Genomic DNA, 21202 nt, shown 5'->3' on the forward strand with positions numbered 1-21202 from the left:
TTCATTTTTAGTGTATCACTGCATTAAACAGAATTATGTTCTTTGAATATAAAGTTCAAAGTGAAACTGTAATTATCTCACTTCATTTTTACTACAATGCTGCACAATGCTGTTTGTTTACTTTTATTTTGTAAAAGAACATTAAGCAATAGCTTGGATGCAGGCAATTTTTTTCCTACAGCACTGCAGAGCTATTCAGTTGTTAAACATGTACATTGGATTAATTTGAATAACTGTAATGTACTTGAAGTGTGCACTGTGTGAACAGTGTTATCTAGTTCTTATCTAGACAATATCTAGAAAATACAAGTATCGGTTTGAGAATCGGTATCGGATCGGGATCAAAATTAAAGATCGGGATCGGGAACAAAAAAACGTGATCGGGACATCCCTAGTGTATACTTGTAATTTCAGGCATATTAAACACTTAATATTTGGAAAAAGTTTATTGATCAGTGTGATTACATTTCTCACACATTTATATACTCAGTATCAATGAAAATATTTATGTAAACTAAATATAGTACTTGAAAAGTTTTACTTTTAGAATTTAAACCAATTGCATTTTTTTGTTTGTGCATTTTGGCAGGACACAGTGTTCATGACATGGTACAAAGTACTTTGTGTTACAGACATCCTAACCCAAGCCTGTTCTGTAAATATGTGAACATCTACCAGCTTATTAGCCACACTTTTTAAAAAGGTATGATTGAGTTACCAATTTAACTATCAAGCTTTGGTGCTTTGTGTGTGCAAGGCTTTCACCAATCACATGACACTCTGCACTGTTGCGATACAGTATTTCATTTTGTCATTGGTTGTGTCACATACCCTAGCTCTGGCAACATATGCTCAAATGTTTAGCTTTTTTCCTGTTGCTTGGGGAAGAGTAGGGCTGGACGATATACAGTGTATCACAAAAGTGAGTACACCCCTCACATTTCTGCAAATATTTTATTATATCTTTTCATGGGACAACACTATAGACATGAAACTTGAATATAACTTAGAGTAGTCAGTGTACAACTTGTATAGCAGTGTAGATTTACTGTCTTCTGAAAATAACTCAACACACAGCCATTAATGTCTAAATGGCTGGCAACATAAGTGAGTACACCCCACAGTGAACATGTCCAAATTGTGCCCAAAGTGTCAATATTTTGTGTGACCACCATTATTATCCAGCACTGCCTTAACCCTCCTGGGCATGGAATTGACCAGGTTGCTACTGGAATCCTCTTCCACTCCTCCATGATGACATCACGGAGCTGGTGGATGTTAGACACCTTGAACTCCTCCACCTTCCACTTGAGGATGCGCCACAGGTGCTCAATTGGGTTTAGTCCATCACCTTTACCTTCAGCTTCCTCAGCAAGGCAGTTGTCATCTTGGAGGTTGTGTTTGGGGTCGTTATCCTGTTGGCAAACTGCCATGAGGCCCAGTTTTCGAAGTGAGGGGATCAGGCTCTGTTTCAGAATGTCACAGTACATGTTGGAATTCATGTTTCCCTCAATGAACTGCAGCTCCCCAGTGCCAGCAACACTCATGCAGCCCAAGACCATGATGCTACCACCACCATGCTTGACTGTAGGCAAGATACAGTTGTCTTGGTACTTCCCACCAGGGCGCCACCACACATACTGGACACCATCTGAGCCAAACAAGTTTATCTTGGTCTCGTCAGACCACAGGGCATTCCAGTAATCCATGTTCTTGGACTGCTTGTCTTCAGCAAACTGTTTGCGGGCTTTCTTGTGCGTCAGCTTCCTTCTGGGATGACGACCATGCAGACCGAGTTGATGCAGTGTGCGGCGTATGGTCTGAGCACTGACAGGCTGACCTCCCACGTCTTCAACCTCTGCAGCAATGCTGGCAGCACTCATGTGTCTATTTTTTAAAGCCAACCTCTGGATATGACGCCGAACACGTGGACTCAACTTCTTTGGTCGACCCTGGCGAAGCCTGTTCCGAGTGGAACCTGTCCTGGAAAACCGCTGTATGACCTTGGCCACCATGCTGTAGCTCAGTTTCAGGGTGTTAGCAATCTTCTTATAGCCCAGGCCATCTTTGTGGAGAGCAACAATTCTATTTCTCACATCCTCAGAGAGTTCTTTGCCATGAGGTGCCATGTTGAATATCCAGTGGCCAGTATGAGAGAATTGTACCCAAAACACCAAATTTAACAGCCCTGCTCCCCATTTACACCTGGGACCTTGACACATGACACCAGGGAGGGACAACGACACATTTGGGCACAATTTGGACATGTTCACTGTGGGGTGTACTCACTTATGTTGCCAGCTATTTAGTTATTAATGGCTGTGTGTTGAGTTATTTTCAGAAGACAGTAAATCTACACTGCTATACAAGCTGTACACTGACTACTCTAAGTTATATCCAAGTTTCATGTCTATAGTGTTGTCCCATGAAAAGATATAATGAAATATTTGCAGAAATGTGAGGGGTGTACTCACTTTTGTGATACACTGTAGCTCAAATTTATATCACGATATAACTCCTAATTTCGGTCGATACGATATAATTCCGATATCGATATGAATAATACAAATGTCAGAAAAACTGCCAAAAACACCAACATTGAATGGCAGTACCTGCAATCCTCTTTTCTGGTTTCTGGCAAGAAATACAAGCTGAATACACCACTGAATTAGTCCTTCCTCTCTTATCAGCTATTTCATCTAATTCTTTTTCAACTGTGGACAGTGGCGGAGCCAGACAATCATCTGAACCCCAGAACATGCTAGGCGTGAATGCATGGAAAACAAATTTTAATTTTCTTTAAAGAATATGATACATTCTGACCAACACTATTAAGCCAAATCAGCATTGAAAATTGATTTTACTTTTAATAGCCTTCTACAATGCTGGGGCTTCTTAAAACTGAATTATTCTCTTTTTAATAGAAGTGTTATTTAAATGATATTATATTGTTTTTCTAAAAAAAAAAAAACGCCCAATTTGGAGGAAAACCGCCCAATCTGGCAACACTGGAACGCGCAGAGTCCGTTCGTGCCTTTACTCGTAGCGCGCAACAACTAATATTAGTTGTATTAGTACTCACTAGTATTAGTACTCACTAGTATTAGTACTCACTAGTATTAGTACTCAGTAGTAGTACTTTTCTGTAATAGTGTTGGTGGTTGACGTTTATGTTGAGTGTATTACTGCACTGTTTTGGTGGAGAACTACTTGCTTGCGCTGTTGAATTGCGTCCCTGTGGGAACACCTGCGAGCAAAAATGCTTCCGCAAAAAAGTACGCACTGATATAATACGTAATATATATCGTTCGAATTTGTTTAAAAATCATATCACCGTTATTGAAACATTTTCTATCGCGATATATATCGATATCGAATTATTGTCCAGCACTAGGGAAGAGCTACGATAAGAAGGAACATTACATTTACATTGAAATAAAAATTTAGGAATGTTGGCATTGGTATTGATACCAGTATCAGGTCTGATCGCGCCTCAATGCTGAACTGATTTGATATGGCGTTGGATCAGACGTGCTACATTTGAACTGCATATTAACTGCAGGGTTTCCTCTACTTATTGGTTATTGGTATTCTTCTTTCTGAGTGTTTTAAGTTTGACTTGTTTTTTGTAACCATATCAGTATCTTATCAGTGTTGTTACTGGTCAAGATTGAGATAATTGCTATTGTAATCAGAGTGGTAAATAGATTATACACATTATATTAACTAGGCTAAACTCTTTATTTCTAGAATAATCCTGGTTAATTATAGCCTGAGGTTGCTTGTTCTTTTGTTGGTAGAATGTTCGTGATTTACAAAGTGAACATGTTAGAAATATCAATAATTCAGTAGCTCAGTTCATGTCTCATGGTGCGTGTGTTTTCTCAGCTGTCCTGAAAGTGGTGGCTTTAGTGTTATTCTGAAATAAAATGTTATTCTACAGTTTATCTGTCTGCATTGTGTTGTAAAGTGTAAAGTTTGATGGAGGAGGAATAATGCTATGGGGTTGTTTCTCCTGGGTTGGTCTAGGTCACATAGTCCAGCTAACATTGTAGTGCTTCAGCATACCAAGACATTTTGGACAATTGTATGCTTCCAGCTTTGTCGGAACAGTTTGGGGGAAGTTCTTTTCTGTTCCAGAATTACTGTGACCCAGTGTACAAAGCAAGGTCTATAAAAGCATGGTTGGGTGAGTTTGGTATGGAAATTGACTGGTTTGCACAAAGCCCTGATCTCAGCCCGACTGAACACCTTTGGGATGAACTAGAACAGAGATTGCGTGCCAGGCCCTCCTATATAACATCAGTGTCTGACCTCACAAATGCTCTTGATGAATGGGCAAAAAATCCCACAGACACACTTCAAATTCTTGCAGAAAGCCTTCAGAGACAAGTAGAAACTGCTATAGATGTCAAGAGGGACCAACTCCATATCAATGCTTATGGATTTAGAAAGAGGTGTCATTAAAGCTCATATAGGTGTAATGTGTAGGTGTCCAAATACTTTTGTCCATATAGTGTATTTGTTTTCCAGTCGAACAGTGATTAATTAATGTTACTGATGGCCCTTGTAAGGAAGAGTCTTTTTGTTATTAACTTTTTATTAAGACACATGTCACATAATACACACATGCACTAATACATTTACTAATACTACTAATACATTTTCTTCCAAATGAAAGGAATGGAGAGAGAAGGGTCCCAAAAAGCAGGTATAAGAAAAAATTCAGTCATGAAATATCACAAATGGCAAAAAATGCACTGAACTGTATGTTAAGAATTTCTTGTATAGCTATATGTACCTTTTCCCAAAAAGTTTTAATTTTATTACAGGTCCAAAAAAGTGCCTTTGTGAGATTGACATTTAAAACATAAATCGGATCTCTCTGGAAATATTCTATGTAGACGCACTGGAGTAAGATAAAACCTGTTAATAAACTTAAAATTAAGTTCATGTATATTTATTGAAGTATACTTAGGGTACAGGTTAGAACAAATAGAGCAGGAAGAGTTTTAATACTAGCTATTTAGTTATGTCATATTTTATTGTTAGCTTGTTTTTTTTTCCCCAGTGTCATTAAAAAGTGTAAGCAAAAGTCTGGTTAGTTCCTGTCTTTAAATCTATTTAACTTAAACGCCTATGATAAGATTCTGTTTTTGGATTCTGTAAAATTCTAGAAAGTGAGGAACCAGCTTGACCATCTGCCCTTCTCAGACACAGCAACAGTGTCCAGCCTATCTTTAGCACATTTGAGATTAGAGCTGGTGATTTCAGCAGTGGTGGTTAGCACATTAAACCACTGCGCCACCACGCTGATTTGTGTCCTAAACATCCAGGTTACTGACTTGTCCATTCCTTTTAAAGCCTAATAAATATTTTGTAGTAATTGTGATTTTAGACAAGAGTTAAAAAGTGTACAATGCTAGTTATCCTTACACTTCTTCATGAGTGGCTTCCTTTCACTGTGTGTACAAATTCTAATAGGTATGCTTTGTGTTCTTTTTTTATTTTAGGAAAAGAGGAATAGAAGTGTTTCAGGTAAGTTTTTTTTTATTATTAATGCTGTCATTCTTTCATTTATTAATTGTTTACTTGGATTGATTTAGCAGCCAACCATCACAAAGCGATGATGGTGTAGTGCCATGATGTGATTGTTCTGTAAATACATTTACATGTTCACTTACTATGTGCATAAAACTTCTTGTGTATGCAGTAAAGCCTAGTTCAATTCCAGATACTGCACAGATGTAGATTTCCTAGTGAAGTTTCCACTAAAACATCTTAATGACACTGCACAGACCCAGTCTAATGTAGCTATAATATAGGCAGCTCCAGTTTGTGTAAAGTAGCTCCATCTAGCTTGTTTGTGTAAAGCAGCTCCATCACTATGCAGCGAGTCCAGTCATGTCCTTATCATTTACAGCACAGCTGCTTTTGATGTCTAGCTGACATTCACTAGAGTTGGGGGGGGGGGAATGGGTCAGTTTTTCATGACGTCATTTCATGTGAACTTTTAAAAACCGACCCGTTCCCACATGAAAAAAGAAGCGGACTGCTATTTTAATGTGGGATCAACAAAGGTATTTCCCAAGGGTTCATTCTCTTTTTCAGGATCTTTCCTGGCCCTCTAGTTTTCCATTCTTTGTTTTTGCTGGACAGCAGAGTGAGTTGGTCCAGATGTGGCATTTTGCTTACTGACTAATACTATGCAAAGAACCTTTTAACATTTGCTAGTTAATTTTGGCGCTTCATTTTTAATCACATAAAAATGACAACACTCTTACTTGCATTTTAGTACCTTACTTATTTTTTCAGTAAGTAGTCAGTAGAAGTGTAAGAAATGAAAATTTCTAAGGCTTTATAAAGTAAAAAGCAAACCCAAATGCTTAGATCAACATCTAAGAGTTGCTGTGGAAGAATGAGATGAAGATTGAGCTGTAAGAACGAATCTGAAACAAAGCTTTATAGATATTGCAGACACAGCAGGATAGCTGCAAATGAGAAAGTGGATCAACTAGCTATATAAAACCACGAATGAATATCTACATCAAACAGAAATGGCAAACTGAATGGAATGCTCAGACCACCAACAAACTCCGTAAAATACACCCAAATATCGACACAACACGGACGGCGCATAGACCACGTCATATACACAAGGTGCAGAATCGGTCACACAAGAATAACCCACCAACCACCCGATGAAAGGAGAAAACCCCCCCGACATGTCAAATCTGCCAAACACCTGTTCAAATAAAATTCATTTTAATAGAATGCCCCAAATACACCAAGGAAAGACAACAGGTACACATGCCTGACAACCTAAAAAAAAGAAACTCTTACACAAGACAACACAAAAACAGTTTTAATCTACCTTGCAGCCATGAAAAATATAAAGACCAAAAATAAAGACAAGATAAAGTGAACAGACAAACATAATTTGTTTAATTAATTGCCATTAAATGACGTGTTAAAACCCAAATAAATAAATATAGATATTGCAGTAATGCCCCATTGTATAATGATCTGGTAAACGAGCAGAAGCTACACAAATGACTATTCTAATTTGTGTATTCACACGCATCACTGGTAGGCTCTAGACTTATCGTAACCCTGATCTGAATAAAGCAGTTAGACAGTTTCAGGTTTTTGTTTGACGTGAAATATAGAAAACAAACTGCATTTGCATGTAGTTTGGTGAAAGTGTTCACCTTGTTTTAGTAAGCTGTTAACTTGGAAGTGTTGCAAAAACATGGCATTAGTATCACCAGACTCATTGTTTTGGTCTGTATTTTTGTTGGCAATTTCTGCTGTAAGTGATGTAAACAACTTTTTCAATAGTTTACTACTGTCTGCTAAAGTGTGGCTCACTTAGTCATGTTTGAAGACTACCAGGATAGAAACAGTGTTATAGATGTCCTCCCATAATGTTTTGCATCATTCTTGACTGCAATTTCCTTCCTCATTTCAGTGAGTTGCTACATCATGATTGAAGTGCAAGATGTTTTTCTAATACCAGCGATGATATAGCAAAGAAATGAATTAGTCCAAACACTGTACACAAGTGCAAGATGTTTTTCTAATTCCAGTGTTTGGACTAATTCATTTCTTGGATGGAAAGCCACAGGAAGTGGACACTTGGTGTTTTGCTAACTGTGGCTGTTTTGTTGATGACATAATCCAACAAAAAATGTAGAGTAATTATGTCATTACTTAGAGAACAAAGACCATTGCATTCCAGCAAAATATTTCAATCCAGGCTTTGTAAAAATGCTGTCTTTAGACTCATCTGATTTAAAAAATAATTGTCATACTGTCAAGCCAGACTGTATCTGTAGATGGACCTTCTTTTGCTGGACTGCAGGTGAAGCTTACTAATATGTGCTCATTAAATATGAACAGCGGCTCAGTCTGTCAATATTTTATGAAGGGAAACATAAAAGAGGAATGACATCAGTACTTGGAGTATTTTTTTTACCCCTGCTGCCTTTTCTCTGTTGTATCTGGGGATTTGTTCTGACGGCTATGATCTCAATCCTTTCAAAGAGATTAGACTAATAGCTTATGTTTTGTCTGATTTTTTTTCTCGAGACTTCTGATGTTACTACTGACACCCTTAATTGTATTTTGTAAATATGAATGAATTTTGAATTTGGGGGCCCTCGGGTGGTGAAGCAGTTAAGTAGTTTGATTGCACCCATTAGTCTAAACCACAAGCATTATAATGGAAAATTCTGAAAGCACTGTACAGATCTTAAAGACATGTATTCTACATCCAGGAATCCCACTTGAAACCATGTGTAAGAAACTTTAAATCTGTAAATCAGCTTTACAAACAGTGTTCATAGATGCTAGAAGAACTAAATAACATGACAAATGTAATTCAATCCACCAAACCATCAAAAAAACCCAAAACAAATAAAAATCCACATGCCTACAGTAAATTAAAAGCTCCTGAAATACAGATGACTGACTACAAACAAACAAGCTTTGTCATGGACTAAAATTGCTTTATTTCTTTCTGGACTGATTAGTTAGACTTAGCATTATTTATTACAAAAAACTCTCTGAGTCTTTTCCTCTACCAGGTGATAAAAATGTGGGTGGCTACTGCATGTGGGCTGGATGGGGTGCCTGCTAGTCTGTGACTCTCCTGGGTCAGGGTGGGGTGATGCATGTGGCAGATGAGTTGCAATCAGGAATTGGGATTAAAAAACTACACAATCATGTACAGTTGCAACAGAAAATACTCTTTATCGGTTAAATGTAACAGCAAATAAACAAAGAAAATGTTATTATATTATTATTTATCTATATGACCTAAAATTTGGTTACGGCCTGATTGGGGACTCAATAGAGACCCTTAATTTGCTTCAGCTGTGATGTGTTGTATAAACACCACACACAGATGTGTTCTAGATGTGTTGCAACCATGGTAAAGACTAAGGAGCTGTCACAAATGCTGAGAGAAAAGATCATTTAATTGCACCAATAGGGCAACAAGTATATTAAGATGTTCAAGACCTTATAAGCATTGTTTAGAAGTTTCAAATTTATGACACAGCAGCAAACCTGTCTGACTGTGGCAGAAAGCCCAAAGTTTTCATCCAGAGACCTCAGTGATTTTATTAGGACTATAAAGAAAAACCCCTGTGCTACTGCAAATGACTGTCAGTGGCAAGGAATTCATGGCGGGACTCCACGACACTCGCAACTCTTGACCAAGGGTAAAGATTCCACAAGAGAGATATCAAAAACTTGTTAGCACCTAGCATCAAAATCCCTCATCAGGGGTTATCAAGGCAAAATAATGTTTCACCAGGTACTAAGACTGGTGGTTGAATAATAGGGCACATGGACACTTGTTACAGAGAACTAGATGTTTTTCATTTATACTTAAAATCAAGCCAACTTAAGTTATCATAAGTGCTTGTACATATGGATAAATGTTCTGTCTCTGTTTACTGAGAGGGGGGGGGGGCAGATAAACAAAAGACATCAAACATGCTTATATCTCACAGTGCAGAGATGTAAATCCATGATGTGTCATATGCTTTGGTAAACTGGCTGTAGGCGTTGTAGTCTTGGGTTTACTTGCAAAGACTCATAAACCCTGAAGTGTGTGTGTGTGGAGATACAGAGAATGAGGAAAACAGCCCAGACACAACATATTAATGCAGATACACATGGGCCACCCATGGCTTGAACCCCTACCTAATTCACAGGAAAATGTGCTTAATTTCATGGACCTCATTTTTCAAAAATCACAGATTTCACGGATTTTTGAAGAAAAGTGACGCATTTCACAGCAGTCATTAAATAACACTCATAAATTGAATGATTAAAAGGAAGCTACAATACACAGGCAGCCTATCTTAATAGTTAAATGCATGTAAACACATACAGTGTATCACAAAAGTGAGTACACCCCTCACATTTCTGCAGATATTTAAGTATATCTTTTCATGGGACAACACTGACAAAATGACACTGACACAATGAAAAGTAGTCTGTGTGCAGCTTATATAACAGTGTAAATTTATTCTTCCCTCAAAATAACTCAATATGCAGCCATTAATGTCTAAACCACCGGCAACAAAAGTGAGTACACTCCTAAGAGACTACACCCCTAAATGTCCAAATTGAGCACTGCTTGTCATTTTCCCTCCAAAATGTCATGTGACTCGTTAGTGTTACTAGGTCTCAGGTGTGCATAGGGAGCAGGTGTGTTCAATTTAGTAGTACAGCTCTCACACTCTCTCATACTGGTCACTGAAAGTTCCAACATGGCACCTCATGGCAAAGAACTCTCTGAGGATCTTAAAAGACGAATTGTTGCGCTACATGAAGATGGCCAAGGCTACAAGAAGATTGCCAACACCCTGAAACTGAGCTGCAGCACAGTGGCCAAGATCATCCAGCGTTTTAAAAGAGCAGGGTCCACTCAGAACAGACCTCGCGTTGGTCGTCCAAAGAAGCTGAGTGCACGTGCTCAGCGTCACATCCAACTGCTGTCTTTGAAAGATAGGCGCAGGAGTGCTGTCAGCATTGCTGCAGAGATTGAAAAGGTGGGGGGTCAGCCTGTCAGTGCTCAGACCATACGCCGCACACTACATCAAATTGGTCTGCATGGCTGTCACCCCAGAAGGAAGCCTCTTCTGAAGTCTCTACACAAGAAAGCCCGCAAACAGTTTGCTGAAGACATGTCAACAAAGGACATGGATTACTGGAACCATGTCCTATGGTCTGATGAGACCAAGATTAATTTGTTTGGTTCAGATGGTCTCAAGCATGTGTGGCGGCAATCAGGTGAGGAGTACAAAGATAAGTGTGTCATGCCTACAGTCAAGCATGGTGGTGGGAATGCCATGGTCTGGGGCTGCATGAGTGCAGCAGGTGTTGGGGAGTTACATTTCATTGAGGGACACATGAACTCCAATATGTACTGTGAAATACTGAAGCAGAGCATGATCCCCTCCCTCCGGAAACTGGGTCGCAGGGCAGTGTTCCAGCATGATAATGACCCCAAACACACCTCTAAGACGACCACTGCTTTATTGAAGAGGCTGAGGGTAAAGGTGATGGACTGGCCAAGCATGTCTCCAGACCTAAACCCAATAGAACATCTTTGGGGCATCCTCAAGCGGAAGGTGGAGGAGCGCAAAGTCTCGAATATCCGCCAGCTCCGTGATGTCGTCATGGAGGAGTGGAAAAGCATTCCAGTGGCAACCTGTGAAGCTCTGGTAAACTCCATGCCCAGGAGAGTTAAGGCAGTTCTGGAAAATAATGGTGGCCACACAAAATATTGACACTTAAGGAACTTTCACTAAGGGGTGTACTCACTTTTGTTGCCGGTGGTTTAGACATTAATGGCTGTATATTGAGTTATTTTGAGGAAAGAATAAATTTACACTGTTATATAAGCTGCACACAGACTACTTTTCATTGTGTCAAAGTGTCATTTTGTCAGTGTTGTCCCATGAAAAGATATACTTAAATATCTGCAGAAATGTGAGGGGTGTACTCACTTTTGTGATACACTGTACATCAAACATTGTCAGCTACAGCACAGAAAAGTCTGTTACACTTAAGTGGGGGGCACAGTGGCTAAGTGGGTAGCACTGTCACCTCACGGCAAGAAGGTCCTGGGTTCAATCCCCAGGTGGGGCGGTCCGGGTCCTTTCTGTGTGGAGTCCCCGTGTCTGTGTGGGTTTCATCCGAGTGCTCCGGTTTCCTCCCACAGCCCAAAGACATGCAAGTGAGGTGAATTGGACACTCTAAATTGTCCATGACTGTGTTCGATATAACCTTGTGACTTGATGAACCTTGTGTAATGATTAGCTGCCGTTCCTGTCATGAATGTAACCAAAGTGTAAAACATGACGTTAAAATCAAACAAACTTAATTGCTGTATGATTGCTAGGGCCGCCTCATATTTCATACTCTACACAAATGAAAAATCTTAAATCCCCAAAACACAAACCTTAAAATTAGAATTTTACAGCAAATCTCATATTTCACGAGAAATGTCTCATTTCACGGTTAATGGCATGCTTTTCACGGCCATGAAAAAGGTAGGGCCTTACCTATGGCCGTGTATCAGAGGCAGGGTACTAGCTAAACAAGACTTGTAAATAAAGTTGCCAAGTTATAATAATGGACAAGCCTGCTTGATTTCAGAGAGTTGTTATATTACAGCCATGATTGTAATCTAAAAATCATTTTGAAAAATTAGTAATCAGCAAATAGAATAATGTGGGGCAAAAAATGTGGTATTAAACGCGTATAACAGCAGTATTCCCTTTATTAAACACAACAGTTAAAAGCTGCAATGAAAAACTAGCTTTATACTTGGATTCATCATGTATTTATATATACAGACACTTGAACTGTAGTTATTCATCTGGAACAGGATGAGAGCACAGTTTCTCGCTTTTGTACAACAGAAAAAAAACACTGTTTAGATTATAAGTTCTGAGAGAAGGTGTTGTGTAGAATAACTTCCTTCCATGGAAATAACTGCCATCGGAGAGCAACTGTGTGTTTCTCTTCCACATATGGCTGTGATCTGGGTCTGGATTGTCAGTGTGATGTAAGCAGGAGATTAGAAGAACATAGCAGAGTACGCTCGTCAACAAGTCAGCGCTAGAACTCCCTACAGCATTCCCGCTCAACTTTTTATATTGTAGTTTCTTACCAGTAAATAAACTCACTTTAAAAAACTATAATGTGGTAAAGTCTTCAGGAAATCAGTTTTATTTGAACATATGTTTGCTTAATGCTGATGACTGTGAGCATGTAGCCTGCTTTTAGTGTCTTTATGGTCTCTCTTTTTAGAACACTTATGAATTTTACATAGCTAATCCTTTAGCATTGATTTTTATATGATCACTTTGCTTTGAGTTGAACCCTAATCCTCTTTAACCTTAGCTGTACAGAGCAAAGAGAGTTTTACTCAGGCTTGGAAGGATGAGTGCAACTATACCTCATTTAAATAAGCCTATTCTACCTCACTAGCTGTGTGTGCCTGTCTGTCTGACCTATTTTTCTAAGCAGCTTAGTGAAAATATTATTGACCCACTGTGCATGTTATTTTTATAGCTCTTTGGTTAGTCGTCGTAGGCTTACCAATGCAAGATACAGACTGCACTCTTATTATTCTTGCAAAACTATGACAAGATGCTCCAGTAACAGGTGTAATTGATACCTGCATTCCACAATGTACTTCATTCAGGGCGGCACGGTGGCTCTGTGGGTAGCACTGTCGCCTCATAGCAAGAAGGTCCTAGGTTTGATTCCCAGGTGGAGTGGTCCGGGTCCTTTCTGTGTGGAGTTTGCATGTTCTCCCTGTGTCTTTGTGGGTTTTCTCCCAGAGCTGACATGCAGTCAGGTGAATTGGAGATTTACATTTATTTTGGAGATTTGAAAATCGTCCATGACTGTTTGACATTAAACTTGTGAACTGATTAATCTTGTTTAACAGTAATTACCTGTCCTGTCATGAATGTAACCAAAGTGTGTAAAACATGATGGTAAAATTCTAATAAATAAACAATGTCAACTTGCAGCTGTATAAGCTGAATGAAGTACAATGTCCGAATTTCCAAGTCTAAATTTTGATTTGTTTGTACGAATCAATTTTAATATATTCTCAATTGTAAGGTAATTAGATGAATATCTGTAATGTAACATGCACTAATTAGTTCAAGATCAATCATTTATTTTAAAACCTTTGAAAGCTAATAGGTTTTTTGTAGGGCTGTCGAAGTTAACGCGATAATAACGCATTAACGCAATCTCAATTTAACGCGATTATAAAAATTAGTGCCGTTAACGCAAATTCTAGTTCATGTTGAGACTTGACTGGTAGAACAAACGTTTTAATGTCGGACTTGCCACCGTTTTTTATTTGCGGTTTGTTAACATAATGTTACCGAGCGTGGTAGTGTCGTAGTAATGCACTTGCATAATAAAGAAGCTGCCAGTCCTCCATTCACGTAACGCTAGGACGGACACTTAAAAATCCTCCTTTTGGAGTGAACTGGTTTCATTTTTGATCAATATTATTTACCATTGGCTCAGGTACATGTCGAAACAAATGCTTTGTATTTCATTGGTTTAACAGCCTCATTTGACTCCTTATAGAGCTACCACTGGCCAATCGGAGAAGGTCCGCCCTCTAAATGCTAGTCTGTGATTGGGTGGTTGAATTTCGCCCGCCCACTCCGTTCTGTAAACACCGCGGTACCTGAGTCAATCACTCAGCTCTCATGATCAGGAACGCGGTGAAAATGCCAAAAAGTAAACTTTTGAGGCAGCGATGAACGGACCTAAATATGAAAAGACACAACATTTAGTGAGTAAAACAGTCATTTGTTATATAATTCTTGCTTAAATTGGTCAAAAACTGTTATATGGGTTCTGGATTCATTCTGTGTGTTGCAGTATCATGTCCCCCTGTTCCTAATAAGATGTCCGGCTTTTTGGGGTGTAATGAATTTTTTTTGTTACTATGAATCTGGCCACCCTAGTTTAAACACACTCAGTTCGTGTAGAAACGTCCATTAAACCACTGGATAGTATTACTGCCTAGTATGTGAGTGAATAAAACTCCCTTACAGTTTTCTCTTGTCCCAGCAGTTTTTAACATTAGTACATTTAGCATAAAATGTGTTCACCATTGTAATTGTAACATTTCACTTAAAAATCCTTGTTTTCTATAACATTTACACAGATTTTTTTTTTATGCGATTAATCGCGATTAACTATATGAAATTCTGAGATTAATCGCGATTAAAAATTTTAATCGTTTGACAGCCCTAGTTTTTTGCCCTTCAGCCAATAACAGTAGCCACAGTTGTTGCTCAAATGTTTGTGAGCAGCTGTTTTAGGGAAAAATGAATTCTTACATGCTAATAGACAGAAATGCATTTCAAGTGATTATTATGTGACTACTAACACCCTTAGCATTCCAACAGATCAGTCAAAAATCTCCAAATGGTTTAACTGGTTTGTTTATTAGGATTTTAACGTCATGTTTTTACACTTTTGGTTACATTCATGACAGGAACGGTAGTTACTCATTACACAAGGTTCATCAGTTCACAAGGTTATATTAAACACAGTCATGGACAATTTAGTGTCTCCAATTCACCTCACTTGCATGTCTTTGAGCTGTGGGAGGAAACCGGAGCACCCGGAGTAAACCCATGCAGACACAGGAAGAACATGTAAACTCCAAACAGAAAGGACCCGGACCGCCCCACCTGGGGATTGAACCCAGGACCTTCTTGCTGTGAGGCGACAGTGCTACCCACTTAGCCACCATGCCGCCCCTATGATTTAGTGTAGCAGCCTGTGTGCCGCTGAAAATCTCACGATGCTGAAAGAAGGGTACAGATTAAAAAACGTGTATGAAAACCTCAGAGAATAGCAGAAGTACGTTGACCTTAGGATGACTTGAGTAAAACTTTTCAAGTCTTAAAACAGGTTTTCCAGTTTTGCAGGCGATGTTTTTACTGAAGATGTTCCTGCGGTATTTATTAAACAATCATTTTTCTCTTTGCCTTTAGCTTGACCTGAGTCAGCCTCTGGAGGAGCAGGGCCCACTGGATGTCATCATCCACAAACTGACAGATTTGATCCTCGAGGCAGACCAGAATGACACCCAAGCTGTGTTACTAGTCCAGCGTGTACAGGTAAGAAGTGTACCAGACAGCATAAACTCCCCTGAAATTCAGTTCTGGGCAGTTAATATTTTTGATTATTTTAAAAGTAATGCTTGCGAGACCGGGATGTTAAGGATTAGCTTTTTGTTTGTTAATCATTTTTACTTCAAAATGCCAGCAAATATTAGAATATTCACTCGACCATTAAAACCATGTTAAAAAATGTTGCTTCTGTGTCGAGAACTTAAAGACTTTAAACAAAAAAGTGTCAAACATTTCGAGACCCCATAATTAAAGCAATGCTGTCAAAATAATTGCTTTTATTAAAACATTAGAATGTTTTTTCATGGCAGTTTGGTTGCCTTATGTAACACTGTTGTTCTGGATCTGTGCTGGCAATATGTGCATTCCTCTCCACATGCTGACGTTCTTGCTGACATTGCAGACGTGTGCGCAGTACGTGTGTGTACTTGTGTAAAGGGATGGGGACATGGTGAAAGGATCTGTGGATATCAAGCTATAATGTGGTGTTAACATAATATAGCAAATGTTAAGTGAGGCAGAAGCAAATAAAATGAATGTGATTTAATGGCACCCTGAGATGTGGAGAAATTCTAGTGATGATAACTAAAATTAAATGCCTAAATTTGTCAGTCAAATACATACAAAACAATCCTGGAATAACCATTAAAAACTGTAGTCAATTACTAACAAGACATTAAGAGTGTTGCAAAGTTAAATGACAGTATTTAGCTTTTTATTATTATTATTATTATTACTATTATTAGTTATATTATTATTATTACTACTATAATTATTACTATTATTATTATTGTTGATATTTTTTTATTATTATAATTATTATCAAAATATTGTCAGGTTGATCTGTCTTCTGGTGACCATATGGACAGTGTTTCTACAGAACATCTTGTCGATGATGAAAGTTGGTTTTTGCTCCTCCTTTTGGTTCTGAATGGTTTCGCCTTTGGCATGTTCGTTTTTTCCTGACTACAGTGCACATTTTCACTGTCTTTCAGTCCATCTGAGATAAGCTCAGGCCCCTCAAATTCTGTGACATTTCTGCATAGTATTGATGTATGGCTTTCTCTTTGCATGCTAGAGTTTCTTAATGCAGCTGTGTACTGTGTTAAGTGACAATGGTTTTCCAAAGTACTCCTGAGCCACTGTGGCTATATTAATCACAAAAGCATAGTTGTTTCTTATGCTATGCTGTCTGAGGGGGCTCGAAGTTCAATCATAGTCAACAGTGGTTTCATATGTTACATCACCCTCCCTATTAATTATACTTCTTGATCATTTGGGAATCATGAACAGTCTTGCTCTACATGGACTGAGATTTCTTTCGATTCCTTTTTACAAGATTATGTACAGTACTGTATGGTAAAAGATCTAAATCTTTTGCAAACTTGCGTCCAAAAAATGTTCTTTTTGAACTGATTGTAAGCAAAGATGTTTCATGGCTCAGCAATCTGTGCTGAACTTGGTGACAGAATTCTCTGGAAGTGATACTTCAATATACAGGGGTTGGACAATGAAACTGAAACACCTGTCATTTTAGTGTGGGAGGTTTCATGGCTAAATTGGACCAGTCTGGTGGCCAATCTTCAATAATTGCACATTGCACCAGTAAGAGCAGAGTGTGAAGGTTCAATTAGCAGGGTAAGAGCACAGTTTTGCTCAAAATATTGCAATGCACACAACATTATGGGTGACATACCAGAGTTCAAAAGAGGACAAATTGTTGGTGCACGTCTTGCTGGCGCATCTGTGACCAAGACAGCAAGTCTTTGTGATGTATCAAGAGCCACGGTATCCAGGGTAATGTCAGCATACCACCAAGAAGGACAAACCACATCCAACAGGATTAACTGTGGACGCAAGAGGAAGCTGTCTGAAAGGGATGTTCGGGTGCTAACCCGGATTGTATCCAAAAAACATAAAACCACGGCTGCCCAAATCACGGCAGAATTAAATGTGCACCTCAACTCTCCTGTTTCCACCAGAACTGTCCGTCGGGAGCTCCACAGGGTCAATATACACGGCCGGGCTGCTATAGCCAAACCTTTGGTCACTCGTGCCAATGCCAAACGTCGGTTTCAATGGTGCAAGGAGCGCAAATCTTGGGCTGTGGACAATGTGAAACATGTATTGTTCTCTGATGAGTCCACCTTTACTGTTTTCCCCACATCCGGGAGAGTTACGGTGTGGAGAAGCCCCAAAGAAGCGTACCACCCAGACTGTTGCATGCCCAGAGTGAAGCATGGGGGTGGATCAGTGATGGTTTGGGCTGCCATATCATGGCATTCCCTTGGCCCAATACTTGTGCTAGATGGGCGCGTCACTGCCAAGGACTACCGAACCATTCTGGAGGACCATGTGCATCCAATGGTTCAAACATTGTATCCTGAAGGCGGTGCCGTGTATCAGGATGACAATGCACCAATACACACAGCAAGACTGGTGAAAGATTGGTTTGATGAACATGAAAGTGAAGTTGAACATCTCCCATGGCCTGCACAGTCACCAGATCTAAATATTATTGAGCCACTTTGGGGTGTTTTGGAGAAGCGAGTCAGGAAACGTTTTCCTCCACCAGCATCATGTAGTGACCTGGCCACTATCCTGCAAGAAGAATGGCTTAAAATCCCTCTGACCACTGTGCAGGACTTGTATATGTCATTTCCAAGACCAATTGACGCTGTATTGGCCGCAAAAGGAGGCCCTACACCATACTAATAAATTATTGTGGTCTAAAACCAGGTGTTTCAGTTTCATTGTCCAACCCCTGTATACTGACCTGCCACTTGTAACTCAAAGCATGTTCAATATTGTATGTCTTGAAAATTCTCATATTTAATCAGGGAACGTACATGTAAACAGAACATTATGTGCCCCAATTCAGACCAAGAATAAAATTGGAAACATAATTGTTACATCACTGCAAGTGTTTTTGTATGAAAAGGTTTCTGTTTTTTTTATGTTGTTAATGCAGTAGCATGAATAAAACATAATGTTAATACTTCTGCTGATAATTGAGCAGCTGTACTTGCAAATCAGTGCTAGACGGCGGGAGAGTGAACAACCAGCATAATTGTGTTTATTTAATCATATGTTTATTACAGATTAGTGTAGTTTATAGTAAAATCTTATTTAAATTAGTCTTGCTCATGTTACTCTATTACAGTCTAAAAGAATGACGTTTTTATTAAAATGATATTGTCTTGGTTATTTTTGTATGCAGTGGTTTATAAGCACGGGTGCTACAGGTATGCTTGCCTTGTGTATGACACTTCACTTCCAATGGGAATTAATTAGGAGACATTGCTTTATATGCTTATGTTATATTTCAGAGTCAGAATGTGATTTATTGCCATTCAAGTTTTCACATACAAGGAATTTGAGTTGGTGTATTGGTGCATGACACAGAAACATAGACAATAAGGCTTTTCTTTTTTTTAAACAACAGGTGCATGGTGTAAATTAGCATTAACAGTTTACATTAATTTCATTAATTATTTCTATAAGTTAATAGCAACATGGTATGTGTTTCATAGTCACTTCAGCGTCTTTATTCCAGGATGCCTTACACTAACATTAACAATTAATCAAATTGGTCATTTTTTTTTATTTTAGAGCCTGACATACAGCAATAAAATGTCTTTGCTTTACTTCACTGACTGAGAAATATAGTGTAGTTGATCACAGTTATATTAGTGTGTTAGTGTGTGACTTGCCTCTTTGATATAATTGAAGAAGGATCTTAGAAGCCTGCATGGTGCTATAACATGAATATATTAGTAAAGAATGACAGAAGCTGGCACAGAATTATATGCTCCCCAAGAATTAATATCAGTTATATTTGAGTACTTTTTAACGTGGTCATCTGACCGTGAGTTGTGATCATGAGCTTGTTGGACATCCCCTTCCCAGTCTATGGGCATTACTATCGAGAGTATAAGCGCTATAGTTAGGAGAGGTGTGCACATACATTTGGCCATATAGTGTGGGTTGTGCTTTTGGCATTACAGTTTTATGAAGTTTATTTTATGTACTTGTAAGGTTAAAAATTTGGTTTATGTGTGTGATTTCTGTTTCCTGATGATTAGTATTGGGATATAGATAATATAGGTAATGTGAATGCTAAATGAAGCCCTGCTCCCTCTGTATAGTAGTAGTAGTAGAAGTCACATCTACATTTTTCTTGCTTTTTTTTTTAAATATAACCTTGTATTATGGCTTTGCAGGACTACATAGATGCTCACCCTGAGACCATAGTGCTGGATCCGCTTCCAGCCATCAGAACTCTGCTCGACCGCTGCAAGTCCTACCAGCTGGTCCACCGAATAGAGGACTGCATGCAAGGTATTTCATCTTCACACTTTGTGTTGTAGATCCAGTAACAGCTGTGTATTAGATTGTGTGTTAGACTACATTGTGTGTTGGACTTATTTGTTGTAGGGACCAAACTGTATCTAAAATAAATACATTTGATATTCTGCAATACAATAAAAAAATTGAGTTGGGGCAAAATATGAGTGAAAAAGGCACACCTTTTCCTAAGAGGTCCATGTTTATTTTAGCAAGACAATGCCAGGCCTCCTTTTGCTCACACTACAACAGTGTGGCTTTGTAGACTCCGAGTACTTGTGCTTGACTGGTCTGCCTGCAGTCCAGATCTGTCAAGAAATCTGACAACAGTGACCACACTGTAGAGCAGTTGAAATCTTGTAGCAAGCCAGGATGAGTGAAAACTGTAACAATAACTGTCTAGTTCTCAAATGACTAAAAGTGTAATTAATAGAGAAGGGAATGTAAGACATTGCTAAACATGCCTGTTACAACTTTTTTGTGTGTTGCAGCCATCACATTTTGTGTGTGTTTATATTTACAAAATACAATTTAGCCGGTCAGTAAAAACATTGGAATTTTTTTTTGTCAATGAAATGAAGATGGAGTGATCAAATTACAAATTCAAAATTTTATTGCATTTTACAAAAATGTCCCAACTTTTCTAGAAATTGGGTTTGTACAAGTAAGTACTTCAAACTGGCACAAACCTGTGTGTGTCTGTGTGTGTCTGTGTGTGTCTGTGTGTGTCTGTGTGTGTGTCTCTGTCTCTCTGTCTCTCTGTCTGTCTGTGTTTATTCAGCGATTTTTTTTATTACTGTGCTATCACACATGGCAGATGGTTATGTAACTAAATCGTCTGTAAGCCCCAGTCTGTTTCTGTTCATTTCCTCTCCTGTTATCACGCCTACATAACCTAGTGCTGTCATTGTAACACTGATGGTTTTGTGTTTGCTTATCTCTATTCTCTGTAAATCCTCACTTTTGTACAAATAAATATTAGCAATAACTAAAATATTTATAAGCATAAATATTTTACAAAAACTATTGGGTTAAAAGTGGTAGGACTCTATGTTAATCAATGTACAGTGGATATAAAAAGTCACATTTATAAGCATGGTACCTCCTGACTTGGCACTGTTTGCCTACTTGTCCTTGCAGAGGTG

General features: G+C 38.7%; 1 protein-coding gene across 1 annotated transcript in view; it reads left to right on the top strand.

Moving 5' to 3' along the window:
• Window positions 1-21202, top strand: part of itpk1b (inositol-tetrakisphosphate 1-kinase b) — a 55271-nt gene that overhangs the window by 9969 nt on the left and 24100 nt on the right. The window contains exons 3-5 of the mRNA XM_063007350.1: window positions 5514-5538; window positions 15573-15698; window positions 19934-20051. Of these exons, the coding sequence (XP_062863420.1) occupies window positions 5514-5538; window positions 15573-15698; window positions 19934-20051 (269 nt within the window). The remainder of the gene's footprint in view (window positions 1-5513; window positions 5539-15572; window positions 15699-19933; window positions 20052-21202) is intronic.

The sequence above is a fragment of the Trichomycterus rosablanca genome, chromosome 13 (assembly GCF_030014385.1).
Source record: "Trichomycterus rosablanca isolate fTriRos1 chromosome 13, fTriRos1.hap1, whole genome shotgun sequence".
Classification (NCBI taxonomy): domain Eukaryota; kingdom Metazoa; phylum Chordata; class Actinopteri; order Siluriformes; family Trichomycteridae; genus Trichomycterus; species Trichomycterus rosablanca.